This window comes from Vespa mandarinia, chromosome 14 (genome assembly GCF_050613455.1).
Source record: "Vespa mandarinia isolate Hongniang chromosome 14, ASM5061345v1, whole genome shotgun sequence".
NCBI classification, from domain to species: Eukaryota; Metazoa; Arthropoda; class Insecta; order Hymenoptera; family Vespidae; genus Vespa; species Vespa mandarinia.
This window is the reverse complement of record NC_140823.1, coordinates 3,262,501-3,280,471: the sequence shown is the minus strand read 5'-3', so window position 1 is coordinate 3,280,471 and position 17,971 is coordinate 3,262,501. Positions and strand designations below refer to the sequence as shown.

The following is a 17,971-nucleotide window of genomic DNA, read 5'->3' as shown; positions in this document are numbered from 1 at the left end:
ACTTTAATAATTATATTAAATCACCTGTATATAATTAATCTAATCTTAATATTTAAAATATTATAATCTCTAATAAATGTTTTGACATTTAAATACAAACGCTCTTTTTTTTTTTTTTTTTTTTTTTTAATTAATATTTTAACATTCTAATCTTAATAATAAAATATTAATATTTTTTAATATTAAGAGATAATTTTTACATGTATATATATATATGTATATATATATATATATATCTTTAATATTAAGATTAGACTCGATAATGATAAACAGAGATATAAAGCTAATTTAATAATAATTTATATCCTTTATAATTTACATTATGATTTTAATAATTTATATTTCAAAAAAAAAAATCTAAAAGAAAGAAATATAAAGTAGAACATATAGTAATATCGATGAACATAGCGAGAATATTTTAATCTTAGAAAATATTATGAATAATTTTACATAAAAGATTCCCTTTCAAGGTATACGATCTACCTACAGTAGTTTGAAATAAGCAATTCTACTCGCTACGTATCGTTTGAAATGATTCAATGTGCTAGCATGAAATAGAAAGGATAAAAGAAAGAATGGAAATAGAACTGAAAGGGCCCAAGGGTTCTCTTAGTCTCGATGGGAAAGAACAAAGTAACTCGTATACTCGTTAAATTATATTACATTATTCCTTAGTTACTATTCCTTATTATCCATGAGTAATATAATATACGTTCGCATAATTTGGTAATTATATATTTGGGAATAAGGACTAAACCAAAAATATGAAGACAATTCGATAAGCTATATCTTATATTTTAATCTCAGTATGAAAAACAAATTACATTAAATTAAATTGAATCGTTCAAAAACAAAAAAAAAAAAAAAAAAAGAAATTATTAATTCTACCGTAAACCTCGATCAAAAATTTTTATAAATTTTACATAAATTAATGATAATGATAATAATGATAATAATAAAATTTTAACTTTTCAAATACAAATAAAGTGATATTACCGTCAGCATTATATTTATTAAACGGATGAAAAACAAAGAAAACAAAAAAAAAATAAATAAATAATAATAATAATAATAATAATAAAAAGAAAAAGGAAAGGATACTTTGTAAAATATTTTGAACAGAATTTCGCACGTGCAAAAATAGTTTTACGGATCGACAGATATTTCAAGTACAAGCAAACTTTTAATAAACAAATGAATTTCAGAATATATAAAATTTTTCCTGATACTAAATTACATCTTACGTCGACTAATGAAACTTCGTATTATAAAAGATGATATCAACGAAGTATTATTAAGTAATACAGTATGAAATAAAGCAACCGTAAAAAGAAAGTTTTCCGTATAATTCATCATTCATCACTCATCCATGGTGAACATGTGCAAAAAACTTACAAGTTCCAAGCTTCTCTACCATATCGAATATAATCCATAGCGGATTCCTCTCTCTCTCTCTTTCTCCTCCCCCCCCCTCTTTCTCTTTCTTTTCATCCACCGTGTTCTCACGCAAATCATGTTGAATTTACGGATTTTTTTCCTATGCACGAAAGAAGATAACTTCCATGAAAGTTTTCTCAGGGAAATGAAATTCGAGATCCCTTCGAAGCAAACGAATTTATCTTTAATACGTATTAAAATGAAATAAAAAAATCCGTCCACTTCATTTCCATTTCTTATAATATATAATTTTGATTGACAATTATTAAACGTCTAAATATATCAATAAAAATATAAGATACAAGTTGTATAGTATGAAACACTCTGTATACATTATATATCGTTTAAATAATTATTAAAAGAAAATAATTCAAGATTTATTATTTCTTTTTTTCTTTTTTAAATGATTTTTGTTTTCATAATAACACGACAAAGTTTCTAGATTGAGGTAATTAATTATGTCCATCAATTAATTAATCACAAAAAGTTTCATGTTGAAACGTATATCATCTTACACGACTAGCAAACAGTCAAAACTTTGCAATTCACAATTCACATTCACAATCAAAAATTAGAATAATATATATTAGAAATTGCGTTATAAATTTGGTACACCTCTTATTTACTTAGAATATGTAGTATTAAAACATGTCAATTTCTGGTAATCGTTGGAAAGAGTAATAAATTGCAATTAAATGATCTCTCATTTGGAAAGACACTCGGTGAAATTCATTTTCCATGACATTGTTACTTGCAATCGATAATGCTTGTCAGGCTTCGTGGTTGATAACCGCCATATATGCATAGCCATTACCATACCAAGTAATTAAAATTACGCGTGATTCGTCCACAAATTATGTTACAGGAATAAGCAGCTCGTACGTATTATCGATCAGCGACTGGCGGTTCTCTCACGTCTACGTTTCCCATCGCGAGAAACGGAATTTACGATAAGATTAAAGTGTCGTTTCTAAATGTTCGCGGTTAAATTGATGACGAGACAACGGATTACTATCTATAAATAACAAGGTTTAATTAGAGTGATGATATATTAAATCAAATCATTTTCAAAATGGTATTTTTTGAAAAGATGAAAAGTCATACCATAATTAAAATTTTTTTATAATTAATACGTAAGAAAGTAATATTGAATTAAATTAATAAATGTTAAATAATCATAGAAATGATATATTTAATTAATAATATATTTTATTCTAATTTAATTAATTCTTTATAAAATTTAAATCATAATACTTTGTATAATTTCAGTTTGATTGTTGAAAGGGCAAAATGAAGATGCTTAAAATTTGATGGAATTAATCGGATTGAATATCAATAACGCAATAAACCTTGATATGTTACTATTTCATTCTGATAACCCTTCATACCGATGGGAGATGTTGACGCCATCAAATTTCGATATTATATCTATGTATAATATATCTAGGAAAACTAGTGAAGATCTGTTCAATATGGTTTTCTATATATATATATATATATATATATATATATATAAAATTTCTCTCAGAAGTCCTATTTCAAAATGTTTGCTCAGATATACAATCTGAACATGATTTGACAAGCTTCGTATTATAATATTTCTTCTCTTCCTACGTGCATTCGAGGTATTTTATACGATGAAAAACTAATTTGAAATTCGATCGAATTAAATTCTATACATTCCATTACTCGTAACGATTTCAAATGTGATGATTAAAAAATTTCAGGATATACGTAGCAATGCGAGATTTCTCACAGTACGAATATTTTCTAAATCGCTCGATATTTCAATTCGTAAATAAATGCGTAATTATACGATGATAAATAAAGATTTATTTTAAATAACTATCTGAAATTCTACATGAATAATCAAGTTATAAAAATAAAAAAAAAAATGTGTCTCTTTTTATTGGATTATTTCCGTTCTTAAATCGTATCAGAATAACTCGTGAAAGATAAAATATCTGATTAATCGTAGATTTTAATAAAATTATCACAGATTATCGTCTAATTGATTTTCGAAAAAAAAAAAAAAAAAAGAAGAAAAACGAACATATTCACTGAATCCTAAATTCTATTATTATGCGTATAAAATACCGAGAAATTTTTTTTTCATTACAGGTATGTGTAAATTAAAAAAAAAAAAAAAAAAAAGAAAAAAAAAAAAAAAAATATACACATCAATTTTTTTTAAACAAACAATATTTACTTATTTATGAATAACTCATGTCTAATGATTAATTTAATTTAAAATAAATTATTTATCGCCAAAAAAATAATCCTCTATTTTATATAGATATAATTCATAAATAAATTTCATTGATTTCTCATGACAGAATTTCAAGAAAATTCTAGAAAATTATTCATAGGAATTCGTAATCAGAAGGAATAAATTGATATTATATATTTCATTGATTCGCATAATATATATATATGCATATGTACGAACGTGTCTAAGCAATCTATTCACTTCGCCATGTTCAATTAGGTGATACATATATACTTTGGAATATATCATTTGACTTGTCGTTCCTTCAACTAGTTAAAACTTTGTGGGCGTCCGTTTTGATTACTCAACAAAGAGTACTTCTTCCTAAAAATATGCTCGACAGTTTATAGCAACGTTATTCGTGACGGAATTCGAGCCCACAAACTTTCGATAAATAACACGAATTTCCCTGGGCTATATTTCAAATTTCTCAAAGAACCAAGTTACATCGTTTCAAGGCACGTAACTCGATAAATCTCCATCTCTCTTTTTCTCCCTCTTACTCTTTCTCTCTTTCTGTCTTTCCTTATCATTCCTCTTCTTAGGAAAAAGAAGAAACAAATAAGAATGGAGGATTGCTTTATAAACGACCTTTGTATTCGATATTTCCTTTCAAAAGTCATATATCTTGACAATTTTCTACACATCAAAGTATATCTCCTTTTGCATGTACTCGAATTATCTTTAACTTAAGGTAAGTTCAATTTCAATTTCAATTTCATTATACACAATATATATATATATATATATATATATATATATATATACATATAAAATAAGATAACTATTCGTAAAAGCAATAATGAGTAAGTCAAAAAGTTTTAATTGAATTATTATATAAATATAAAATAATATTATTTAAATAAAGTGAAACGATATTTTTGATAATCGAAAGATTTCGAAAAGATCATTTCGCAAAGATTTGAAAATCGTAAATCGAAGATGTCTGAATTCTCTGAATTCCTTAAATAAAGTTTAATCATTAGGATACTTGCCAAATTTCTCTGAATTCCATCTAGATTTTCTAGATTAGGTGAAAGCACGATATATCTATTCTCAACGTTGTGGCGATTAGTAATTCAAGGATGATTTCAAATGAATCTTCAACAGTGAGAATGGAAGAGGCGTTTCACACTCGATTGCCCACGACAGGATATTCTCGTTTTCAACCGGTCTCTATCCTTTCCAGACAGGTCTATTAATTCATCGAATTTATCTAATTACATTTACGAAATTAATTAAATTTAGCCAAGAATTAATCGATCGAATTATTTTCAACTTTACGTCGACGACAACATCGTTAAACATTCTTGATTATTCTTATTGATTTTGAAAAATACATATAAAAAAAAATATATACATATAAGATATAAGTAAAATAGAAAATTAGAAAATTTCGAGGGGTGTCATGTTATGTCCTGTTATTATGAAGCAAGAAAAAAAAAAAAAAAAGGGGGAAACGATTTTGATATGAATATTTGTCCATGATATTTTGATTTTTAATTTTTGTTTAATTAATAACTCATTAATTACAATTCCATGAATTTTCAATCAAATAATTATAATAAAAATACAATATCTATTATTCGAAATACAAGACAGATCTATTAATTCTAATCGAAGTAAATTTACATTTTCAGAAATCAAGCTATGTTAGAGTTCGCAGTGAGGTGATGCCTCGAAATCAGAGACGCTCGGCCATTTCGGCCATTCGGACGATCCAGTTGGAAATTCGAATGATCCTGCCGATTCTATCGATCCTATGCTTCGTTTTCGGACAAGAGCGGCCTTCCAATTATGACGATGATAAAGGTTACGTTAACGATAAGGATGCTAGTTACGAAATAACGACGAATTATTTCATGTTCAACGATAATAACAAAATCGATGTAAACGAAGAGAATAGAAATAATTTTTGGACGAACGAAGGATCAAAAGAGAAATACTTTTGGTTAAGGAAAAGGAAAAGAGAAAAAAACTTATGGAAGGACCGAAAGGAGATTGACAAAAGTGGATCAACGATTCTTATTCCAACGAATGCATTTGGACGAACGACCGACGAAAAGTACTTTGAATCGATAGATTCGAAAATAAAAACGAGAAGGGAAATAAGAGAAAGAGAAAAGAGAAATAACGAGAAATCCACTCGATCCAAGGTAGATCGGAATTCTAATAACTCGATGACCGAGGAATGGACTTCGAGGAATCGAAGAAACGAAGCTAGATCGGAGGACACGAAGTCCGAGAGGTTTGGCGTGAGAGGAGGAAGATCCTCTTGGAATCTTCGCGGTGTCCGAATAAAGCGAAAATCTATCCGCGAGAACTTCAATGGACTTCCACGTGGAAAGACATTCTTTTCTTTAAACGAACTGGATGATCTACCATTGAGTGAAAAAGAAAGAAAAAAATATTTTTCTTTTACGTTGAAAGATGGTAAAGGATCAAATTCGAGCATTCTTGGGAGAAACGAATTTCGTTTGTTCCGTAAATCAAAAGATCACGGCGAAATAAGAAAAATTTCGGATAAATATGATGAAAGATCGAACGAAAGGAAATATCATGATGATGAAGAAAATGTAGATTTAAACGATAACAAAAAATTCACGGTGTTACATGAGGACTTAAATTTTAATAAATCGATTAAGCGAGCCGATGTATACGAAATGAAAGAACGTAGTAGATGGAGAGATAGAAATAGAAGGAGAAATATTTCTTTTAGGTCGAACGATAGAAGAAAAACGAATTTTAGTATTTTCGAGAAAGGCAAATATCGTTTATTCGAAGGACCAAAAGTAATGGACGAGAGAAAAGTGATAAAAAAGAATGAAAATACTTTTTATCGTAAGTTGATGCAACAAATGGAATTGAATGGAAATAAGGAAGAAGTTAAAGATTCACGAAAGAAAAAAATGAATTTTAAAAAATACGTAAGAAGCTTGATACGACGAGATCGTCGAGATGTCGATAACTTTTTGGAAGGCGCAACTGTTCCTTATCTGACAAAAGGGACGATAAAGTTGTCGCGAAAAGTAGAGGAAGAATCTTCCGTGATGGTTTCTAATCGTAAAGAAGTCCCTAAGGATTCGATTCGTCTTTGGTACGAAGATAATGCGAAGTTGAAAGAAGAAAATGCGATAGAAATTCGTTCGAGAAAGGAAACTAAGAACAAAGAATTTGGAACAATGTGGAAGGGAATAAGACGACCTCTTTCGATTGCAGATAAAAAGAAAAAAGAAAGGGAGGAAGCATATTTGGATTTAAAGCCGTCGGACAATGTTCGTCCAGACGTTCTCGACGTAATACAAGGTAAATCGAGAATGAATATGGGAAAAGTCATAAACGAAATGCGTTCGAATGAAGAGAAATCGTCCAAATTGACAGGACAATTTGATCTCAATGTAAGATCTCAAAACTATTCGAAGATGGAACATTACAATGATACGTTTTCACACGAGTTGAGAAATGTTGGAATGAAAGAATTGAGAAATGAAAGTTTAGATCTCAAACAAGAAGAAAAAACGGTCCTACTTCGTCCTCCGATAAATTCTATGGGAGAGGAAGAAACCGTAAAGATTGTTCCTTTAAGTTTTAACAGGGACGAAGAGAAAAAAGTAAAGGAAGGTACGTCAGGAATCATGAATGTTTCCAAAGATAGCTCGGTATCCTGGAATTCGACATATCGGAAATACGATACGTTCGATTCTGACCGGATAAATTCGACTAGGATGTCCATCCTCGAAAGCAGTGGCCCAGCTGACTCTTCCAAGGATTTTGATAGGAACGTTCGTGATCCTGTAGAAGATTTCTTAGATCCAAGATCACTCGACAATTCTCATTCTCATTTTCGGAAGTATAGGAAAAGGGGAGAGTTAAAGGAGAATCCAAGAAGTGATTGGAAGAGGCAAGAGAAGAACGAGGAAAGGCGTCACTACGAGAAGAAGATAAGAAGCAAAGATTTTCAAAGGAATTTGTCGGTAAAAGACGAAGAAGGACCTGTAGAAAATACTACTATTTCGTTCAACGATTTTCTAGGATTGACGCCATTAAAGTTCTCCATGGTAACCTTAGACGAGAAAAATGGAACTCTAAAAACAAAAAATCGTGAAATAAGCAGCTATAAAATGGAAGTTAAAACGACGAAGTTACCAATAATCGAAAATAAATTCACATTGGACTTTTCAACTTCTTCGAAAGATATTTCAGACAATATAAAAGGGACGAGGAAACAAGAAAATCATTTTAACGTAAAACGATTGAAAGAAATAGTTGGTGGATCAATCGAATCAAATACAATGTTTTCCAAAAAGAAACGTTTCGAATCGAGCGAGTTGATAGGAAGTAGTAACCGAACGATAGATTTTTCCAGAAACTCGAATAGATCCGAGAGGGACGATATCGATCCAGTCACAATATCCCAAGAAAACTTCGAAACTTCCTGGCACCGAGGAAATTCCATGGAAACGACGGATATTTCCATGTCGGAGAATTCCGAAAGGACGAGCAGAATTCCAAGCAGTTTCTCCGATCGATCAATTTCTAATGTCGAGATCGAAGGGATTACTAGTCCTCTTCCTGATGTATCCCCCCAATGGATCGATAATTCCCCAAAGGTGAAATTTCCTTCCGATTGGATCGATACGATCGCAACTACGTCAATAATAGAGAATGTTTTGGATAAAGAATATGAAAATATTTCGAGTGCAGTTTCAGAATGGACTACAGTTACCTGGGAAGAGACAACTATTGCTAATGTTTCGATGAAACAATCGATTAGTGTCATTCATAATTCGTCGATTATAGACCAATGGCCAGTGAAACATAGCGCAGTGGTCGAAGGTGACCTCGTTTTGGGAGGTTTAATGATGGTTCACGAAAGAGAAGACTCGATAACTTGTGGTCCTGTTATGCCGCAGGGTGGTGTTCAGGCATTAGAGGCTATGCTCTATACTCTAGACACATTTAATCAACAAGAGATCATTCCCGGGGTCAAGATAGGAGCACATATACTTGATGACTGCGATAAGGATACCTATGGCCTAGAAATGGCGGTAGATTTTATCAAGGGTAAGTGAATTTGTCCTATTAACGTTTATGCTTCATTTGTATAATTATAGTCGGTAGATCTAATTGGACTGTTCTTTTATTATCAATAAAATCTTTACACTTATTCGAACTCTATCTTTGAAATGTAGATATATGTGCAAGAAAGAAAAAAAGAAAAAAGAAATAATTAAATATGTCAAATTAATTTTTAATTTGACGTACGTTTAATTAAAGTTTAACGTTTAATTAAAATTTATTCATAAAAGTGCAAATACATCCGTCCACCCACAAAGTTACTTAAATTTATACAAATTTACTGGTACGTTTACTAACCTTCGATATCGTACCGTATTTTCTTATACTACATTTAAATATTCTCGTTCGAGTTACATTCTCTCCACATGGCTCAGTTGATCCTCGAAAGCTATCAACGTTAAACGTAAAAGCGATGAACTTCCAACAGTTACCAGGGAAATACTGTTAAGCATCGTTGAAAGCGAAAATTACGTTATGCTTCATGACTTAGAGGACCAAACTTTCCTTTGGTGAGATATATAGTGTGAGATATCATCGTAGATTTACAAAAAAATTTTGCGGAAATCATTCCTGAAAGTTTTCGCAAAGAAATGATATAAACCTAATGAAAGTGTATTTCTCCTGATTATGCATGCAAGTAGAATATTTCTCGCGAAATGCACGAAAATTTTCTCTCTCTCTCTTTTTCTCTCTCTCTCTCTCTCTCTCTCTCTCTCTCTTTCTCTCTCTCTTTCTTGCATTTTCCAATCCAATTTATCTTTCCCATTCTTTCTTTTTCCACCACAGAATTTCAACGATTTCTACGTGAAAAAAGTTGGAACGACGAGAAAATATTACAATGTCGAGTTTTATGTTCGAGCTTTTATCACGAGTATTTCACGAAGATAAAGGGCTGTGAAATGCAGATTTTCTGAGAATTGATGTTTTTTCAAGGAAAAAATTTGTCTTTTTATTTAATTTTCGTTCGTTTAACAAGCAATTTCAATTTCTCCAATTTTAAATGATTGTTCGTATTCGTAAAATTTCAAAAAAAAAAAAAAAAAAAAAGAAAAAAAAAGAAAGAAAAAAAGGAAAAAAAATCATAAAAATTACATTCTGTAAATTTAATCCGTCGATAAAAACAATTCCTACTGCGTATTGATAACTTACCAGAAGTCGGTAAGTTATTAACCCACGTTCTCGAATGTACGTCGATAAATTTCCAACAATTCTCCCAATTTTTATCATGATAAGATAACAAGTTGACAACAGTTAATCGATAATTGTTGTCGATAAGTTATCAACAATTTATGTAAAACTACTTTACTACTGTTGGTATAAATTTAAAAAATGGGAAATTTCAAATTATCATCAGTTTCATTATTATGAATTGATAAATTGATAAATTGACGAATCGATGAATTAATGCATCTATTTTATCTTATGTTCTTACCCTATATAACGAATATATAGAGAAAGAATATAAGATAAAAACATGTAGTTATTGAATAATCAATCACATATATGAAAAATCGATGTTAACATTAGATAATGATAAACGAATAAAGGAAAGAAGGGATGAAAAATCGAATTTTCGTTTTTGCCCGACCATAGCAAATTACACCAAACAATTAAAAGTTAAATTTATGTTTTCCAAAGGAGCAATCATACCGAATGGTAATGACTTTTATCGATTTTGCGTCATATCGTTACTCTTACGTAGAATTTAACGAAATTATTCCAAGTCATTTCTATAAAAATTCATTCTTTTCCTTTTCGAATTTATCTTTTCTTTATTATAACATTATTATTAAACGTGATCGTATTCAAAACTATATTGAAACAATGCCTAATCAATTAATTTTAATAAAATAATATTTATAAAATACTTTTATTTGTCCCATCAAAGTGGCTGATAGTTCAGCAGTTGTATGCCCGTAATGATAAAATCGAAGCAGCGAAACCGTTCGAAGAACTTAGTTTGAACTGTCGTTTGCATGCGACTAAACTTCCTGACAATATATCCATTTCCTCTAATCGTTCTTGAATACTTCTCTCCAGCGAGTACTTTCGAGGGATTCGACAAGTCCGGTCACGAACGAAAACTACTTGTAGTGACTAGTTGATCACGTACAACGTAGAGATATTGGAAAAGTTAATATTACCATCAGAAGAATTACCTTCGTTTTTCTTTAAAATCAATATTGGAAATAAGCAAAAAATCTATGTAAAATAGATTGATTTAATATCGTACAGTTTGATTAATCATCAAATAATTCTTTTCAATTTTGTTTCAATATATTTCCCCTTTAAATAAGATACATATAATATAATCGCAGAAATTTATACGTCAACGTGGTTATTTTCTACTCGTTTGCATTATGCTCAATTCATTTTCATCAGATTTTCACTGAGTGAGATATTAAAGACCAACGTGTGATAAAGAAGCAAAGTTGTGAATATAACTTCAGAGAGTATAACCGCATCACGTTTGTTTCAGAAATTATTCTAAAGAGCAGTGAAACGATGCGAAATAGATAATGTTATCACCATAGTTCGAAATACGAGATATTTGTCAGACCGTTAAATAATACTTTTGTTATAATTAACAATTATAAATTAATTTCAAGTAAAGAATTTTTCTACCGATAATATATTTCGTTTATTAATTAATTGAGGACAGAATGAAATAGAGACAGAGACAGAGAAAGAGAGAGAACGAGTAGAAAGAAGAAAACCATCGAAATCTAATAACATCGAGCTTGATAGAGAGCTTGATAAGAATAAAAATATTTCATTATTTCTTCTTTCTCTTTTGTTCATTCTAACGCGTATATTTCGCATCCATGCTCATGCTCATGTCGATGCTCAAGTTCCTCAAGAACCCTTATTATTACATTAAAAATGATCTTCTCAATGAGTTATTGAAAAAAATCTACCACCATTCTACATCATTTGTCTCAATGTCACTTACAATACCGTGTAGAAAAAGTTATATGGTGCCATTAAAAAAAAAAAAAGAAAAAAAAAAAAAAGAAAAAAAAGAAAAAAAGAAAGAAAAAAATGCGGAAGCAATCTTGATATTTTTATTACAAAAATTGTATTTTTACAAGTTTTATTTTTGTAATTTATCGACGATCGAGAATTAATGACTTTTTGTTTTGAACATTTTTTCTCGTACTACTGGAAGTACCTAAAAAATCGTAGCAACCGTTAGGAGAAGCATCCTGTGTATATAATATATATATATACACACACACACACACACACGCACGCACACATTTTATCGATATATCAAACAATCCAAACCATTCGGCTTTTGCAAGCGTGAAATTCAGTCTTGTGATTTATTATCGATTGTACCTTTCGATTTTCCACTAACATTCAATAATCTCCGTATATGATGTATTTTCAGAAAAAGAAATAAAAACAGAACTCTGAAGGCTATGCTAAAAATTCGTTTTGTTCTTAAAACAAATAAACTGAAGAAAAATAAAAAGGAAAATAAGTAAAAAATGAAAAGGGAAATAAGTAAAAAATGAAGCGTTTTTTTTTTTTTAAACTCATCGTTTCTCTTATGCATATAACGTAAAATTAAATTTTAACAACAGAATTAAAAGAACATTTTAATAATGTTACTTCCTTTTATTTCTTTTTTCTTATTTTCTTTTTTTGTTTTTTTTTTTTGTTTTTTTTTTTCTTTTTGTACTTGTTTAACACACAAGAGAAAAATGTTTAATAAGATACGTCTTAAAAATCGACGCGAGAGGAAGAGGAAATATACAGGAAGGGATATTTCATAAAAATCTGTGAGTAAAATAAAAGGTTGTAGTCTCATTAAGCAAGAAACATCATCTTAATGACTCTTAAAACAAATCTACCGTAGGTTATTAGAAAATGCATAACCACTTTTTATTGCAATTTTTCTCTTTCTCCTTTTCTCGTACTCTCTCTTTTTTTCCCCTCTCTTGAGTACTTCATAAGTTCAGTTCATACCATGTTAGTTAAGAGCACTTTATAGCCTTCGCACCGTTTCTAAAATCATGTTGCGTGTTATGTTGTATGCAAGAAAAAAAAAAAAAAAAAAAAAAAAAAAAAAAAAAACAAGAAAAAGAAAAGAAAAAGAAAAGAGACAAAAAAGAAAAATAATTAAATTTAAAAACGTGAAATTTTAATAAAAGCACACTTGAAAATTTTTAATAATTTACAAATAATTTACTTTATTCCAGAGAATAATTCAAAGAATTAACAACGTGAGATGTCAATAATAAAATTTAAAGAGATGGATAGATAGATGGATGGATTGATGTATTGAGAGAAAGAAAGAGAGAAAATTTTTCACCCTTACCAATCCTTTCATAAAAAGTTCAAAGAAAAAAGAAAAAAGGAAAAATTCTCGCAAATATCTTCAGCCTTCCAATTGTTAGTTTCGTCGATAGCACGTTATCACTTTCTCCCTTCAAAGGGATAAAACGATCTAAAGGAACGCAAAGGCCTCTTCCCAGCATTTCTCAAATACGAACAGTAACTTTACAATCGACTTTTCTTCTTTCTTTTCTACTCTCTTTCTTCTTAAACCGGAGTCTTAATCCGTAAAACTTTATCTCTTGAATTCGTTCAAAAAGAGATTTACTGCGTTGAAAACTTTCCAAAATACTTTTTTATCATTTCACAGTGATTTCTCATAACCAGAACAATTTCGGAATATTAATTGAAGTTCAATATGAAAAAGTGAGAAATTGAGAGAGACAGAGAGAGAGAGAGAGAGAGAGAGAGAGAGAGAGAGAGAGAGAAAGGGAGAGAGAGAGAGATAGAGATAGAGAGATGAGAAAGATAGAGATAGAAAAATAGTTGAACAATTTTCAATGTTCTTATCAATTCTTGATGCTTTCCCACCAAAACAGTTTCCAAATATTAATTAAAGTTCTACGAATGACATACACAGAGAGAAAGATAGAGGGGAAGAGAGAGGGAGAGAGAGAGAGAGAGAGAGAGAGAATACTCTAGTTTCGATAGTATAGTTTCGAGATTTATTGTCTGATTCAACCAACCTCCGTTTGGTTCTAGTATTAATTGTAAGCATCTCTCTCTCTCTCTCTCTCTGTCTCTCTCTCTCTCTCTCTCTGCCTCTCTCTCTTTCTCTCTCAAACGCGAGATAAATACGTAGTATAACATTCCCGAAATGTTTCGAGAACAGATCAGAAGCATTAATCGATGTTGACCTAAGTTGCATCGATAGAGAAACACGAGGTAGCAATTCTTCTTTAATTGCAAATATGCGAGAGGCGTGAAAAGGGGAACGTGATTGAAGATTGAAGTTGAAATAAAAATAGAAAAAGGAAATGGAGAAAAAGGAAGGATATAAAACGCGTTGAAGTAGAAGAAACGGAATGGATTGGAGCCACGAGTGCTGTAGTATGAACAAAAGGTAGAGGTAAAAAAAGGAAAGAAGAAAGAGTGGAGAAAAGAAAGAAAGGAAGGGAAAAAAAGGAGAGGAAAAGGAAGAAAGAAAGAAAAAGAGAGAGAGAGAGAGAGAGAAAAAGAAAGAAAGAACATAAAAAAAGAGAGAGAGGAAAAGAAAGAAAAAAAAAAAAGAGTGATAGGGAATGAAAAGAGAGAAAGAGAGAGGAAGAAATAAAAAAAGGAAAAAAGGAAAAAAGAAAAAAAGAAGAAGAAGAAGGAAAAAAAGATGCTGCTACCCATTTTTAAAGCTACCTCTTCCGCTAAAACGATAGGAATCACGTTCGAGAGACTGGCATGGTCTAACGGGTGTGCATGGAAAATAGATTAGGCGTGTTTTTGCGCAGTTACTTAAGGGTATCCTCTTACGAGGAGAGGCAGACGGCGAGGTGGCTTCGGAAATTCGTGCCGGAAGCCTTGCACCTTGACGATAAATCCTACTAAGAATGACCCCTCTACAGAGATAGTCTGACTTCTGTTAAATGCTCCACCGCCAGCGTGTTATTATTCGCGATTGCTTAAGAAAATTTCAATCTTTCCCTTTCTCTATTTCCTCGTGTTTTAGATCTAGGAGCCTCTTCAAATTATCCAAGAAAACATTATGGTAGTAGTCGATTAGATAACACAAAAGGATTACACCGGTTTTAACAGCAGAGAATTGTATATCTTCAATAGATATTATCTACCTCCGTAAATTTGTAAAATTTCAACGGGAGATAAAGTAGAATTATTTCTCTGAGATTTCATCGAATGAACGAGGAAATAAATTTTACCTTATTCTTTTTATTATTATTATTATTATTATTATTATTATTATTATTATTATATCCTGCTATGACTTATGCTAATTTAATGCCTTTTTTATGGATATTACAAGGGTACCTTACAAATGGATTATGTGCTCCTATCTACATCCCTTCCTGTTTGTCTGTCTCTCTTTCTCTCAGTCTCCCTCCCTCTCTCTCTCTCTCTCTCTCTCTCTCTCTCTCTCTCTCTCTCCTTCTCCCTCTCACTAATACTATTACCACAAATATTAATAACTTCCCAGGGTGATCACTTTTGGCTAAATTACCAATACAGTTTCGAATTTCGAAGATTAACTATTACCGAACAATGAAACTACGAGAACGCAACCTGCATCAAGATCTCAACGGAAGCCTCGCTTCTACGCTCTTTGGCTTCGTCTAGTCTTAAACTGGTACTCGGTAGAGAACTTTCATTGAATTAATTCCCATTATCCCAAGCAGCTCTTTCATTCTATCTAATGTTCTAATTCACAATTCTTCGAAAACTTCGAGAACGATTAAAAGGACTCTTTCTTAGACATTAGAATCGCGTGTGCCTTATGCCTCGTTACACCGGAATAATGCTCGTTTAATGTTATCAATCTAATGTGTTTCGTGAGACATTTAAATACAATGGCAGAACCGGCATTGTGATAACAGTTGTGCATTTTGCAATTTTATTCTTGAGAAAGAAGAACTTTTTGATTATACGATTATTTCTAAATAAAATTAATCCCGAGAGACAATGAGAATAATTAAAATGATTAAAACAATTTTTGCTTGAATAGAATTTCGTTTGAAAATATCTTACGAAAATTTATAAACTTACGCAATTAACATATAATATCAAATGATAATAAATCTTTTTATATCTAATCGTTTGACTTTAATAATAAAATATAATCAATAAAATTAACAATATCGTTAGAGAGAACGTAATCGTTTTTGCGTATCGATTATTGTTCTTTGTAAGGTAAAAAAAAAAAAAAAGAAAAAAAAGCATTTTCATTCTGATAAATTGTTAAATCGTTCGTGCGAAGGAAACTAAGGTATACACAAAGTTCCGTTAGGCCAAATTGGGCAATTTCCTTTCCCAGGTTCAATACCAAAAGAGTTCTGTCGACCGGCCAATGAACTTACACGCAAAGTCGTGAAACATAATTTCGTAAGAAACAGATGTCGCACCGACGTAGAAATTACCTTTAGTTCACCATTAAATTAAATTATGTCTTTGGCTAAGTGCCAAGTTGTACAAGGAATTCTCGTCATCCAAGCTCGGCCCTAATGATATCATCCAAAGAATTCAATTTTTCCTCGTTAAAACGAAACTCGAGAAATTAATCAATTTTCTTCTTTGACAGAAACCATAAAATTTTAACGAAAATTTCTCTCAAAGATCTAATTCATTATTGTACTTTATAATGAAAAATAATTCTCTTCAAATCTAAAAGAGAAACATTAATGAAAAGGGATATACTGTTTTTCTCTCTCTCTCTCTCTCTCTCTCTCTCTCTCTCTCTAATTCTGTTAATTGAGAAAGTCATAAATAAAATAATTTCATTGCTGTACTTCTTTCTTGAAACTATATGAGAGAGATTAGCTGTTAATAGTAGGAGTTCGAAAAAAAAAAAAAGAAAAAAAGAAAAAAAATGATTAGAAAGTAGGTTAGAGGATCTTTTAAACCAAAGATCGGATTACGAGTTTTAATCTTTTAGTAGACCATTCCCTGGAAATCTAATTTTTGCTTGTTAAAACTAACCGAGGAATTGTACTATTCTCTTCAAAATCATAAAGGTCTCGATAGTTTTCACTTGAATCATCAAAAACTCCATCGGAAAGACAATCAAAGAGTTTTTCATTGCTAAGTTTTTCCTTTAAAAACTATCAAAAATCGAAAAAGGATTACCTGTTAAGAATGAATTATCTGTTAGGAAAAGAAAAAGAAGAAAAAAAAAGAAAAAAAAAAAGAAAAAAAGAAAAAAAAACAGGAAAGAACAAAAAAGAAAATATCTAAAGGAAGCCTGAGAGACATTCAAAGAGAAGATCAAGTAACGCGAATTTCGATCGTCTTGGTAGACCATTCTTTACAATATTTCGACAGTTATATCGACTTTTTACCGTCCAACAGCACGGAATGGTTTTCCTTTAGAGAAGAAAAATGAGGTCGTTCCGCGTGAAAGCGACAAAGTGTCGGACTTGCGAGATATCACAGCTGAACTAAACACACTAGCATACTAGTACACTGGCACATGAATGAGCGCTGTGGCAATAGGTGATTGAGGGTGGGGGTACGAGTGAGTGAGTAGAATGAGGTGCGAAGGTAGATGGGAGGAAGGGAGGTAGAGAGGGAGGGGCCTTGCGGTCATAGGGCGACTACTATGTGTGTTTGATAAGCACGTTAGATAAGTAGGAAGATATCAACGGTGTTAAGGGAACAGAAAGTTCTCATTAACGAATGGAAAAGTCTCGCTTGGTTGCTCGCGTTTGTGAACCATCTAGTAATATGCATGGAACTTGTTGAAAGGAAAAAAAAGTTTCTTTTCAAATCGAGAAAGAATTTCTTCTCTCTTATATCCCTAAAAAAGATAAGGGAGATTAGAAATTGTCCAGTTCAAAAAAGAGTCAGGAAAAATCGGTCCTGTCTACATGTCATGTAACGTTCAACCCATCATACGAGAATGCTCCAAAATGAAACAATAAAATACTAGAGAACGTTACGTTTTTTTTTTTTTCTTTTTTTTTTCTCTCTTTTTTACTTTTATTCTGTTCGTTTTCCTGTTTGTATTTTTGTTTTCTTGTTTTCGTTTTTTTTTTTTTTCTTTTCGCTAAACCTTAAAAACACCCTTACGCCTCATACGACGAGATTTACGTTGTCACATATATTTCTTTGCTTTTTCGATTTCGTCCGACTCATTAACGTTATTCCTATTAGATCTCTTTTCCCCGTGAGACTCGTACTTCT

At 31.0% G+C, this 17,971-nt stretch overlaps 1 protein-coding gene across 3 annotated transcripts in view; it reads left to right on the top strand.

Annotated features, from left to right (window-relative positions):
- The window catches only part of Glurb (metabotropic glutamate receptor B), a 156,619-nt gene that overhangs the window by 57,929 nt on the left and 80,719 nt on the right, over nucleotides 1–17,971 (top strand). The window contains exons 1-2 of one of the 3 annotated variants that reach the window (XM_085661190.1): nucleotides 4,380–4,400; nucleotides 5,347–8,770. In XM_085661190.1, the coding sequence (XP_085517316.1) occupies nucleotides 5,380–8,770 (3,391 nt within the window). In that variant the 5' untranslated portion in view covers nucleotides 4,380–4,400; nucleotides 5,347–5,379. Of the gene's footprint in view, nucleotides 1–4,379; nucleotides 4,401–4,801; nucleotides 4,900–5,346; nucleotides 8,771–17,971 lie in introns of those variants that run through there. The other 2 variants (XM_085661189.1, XM_035862138.2) reach the window with 2 other exon arrangements.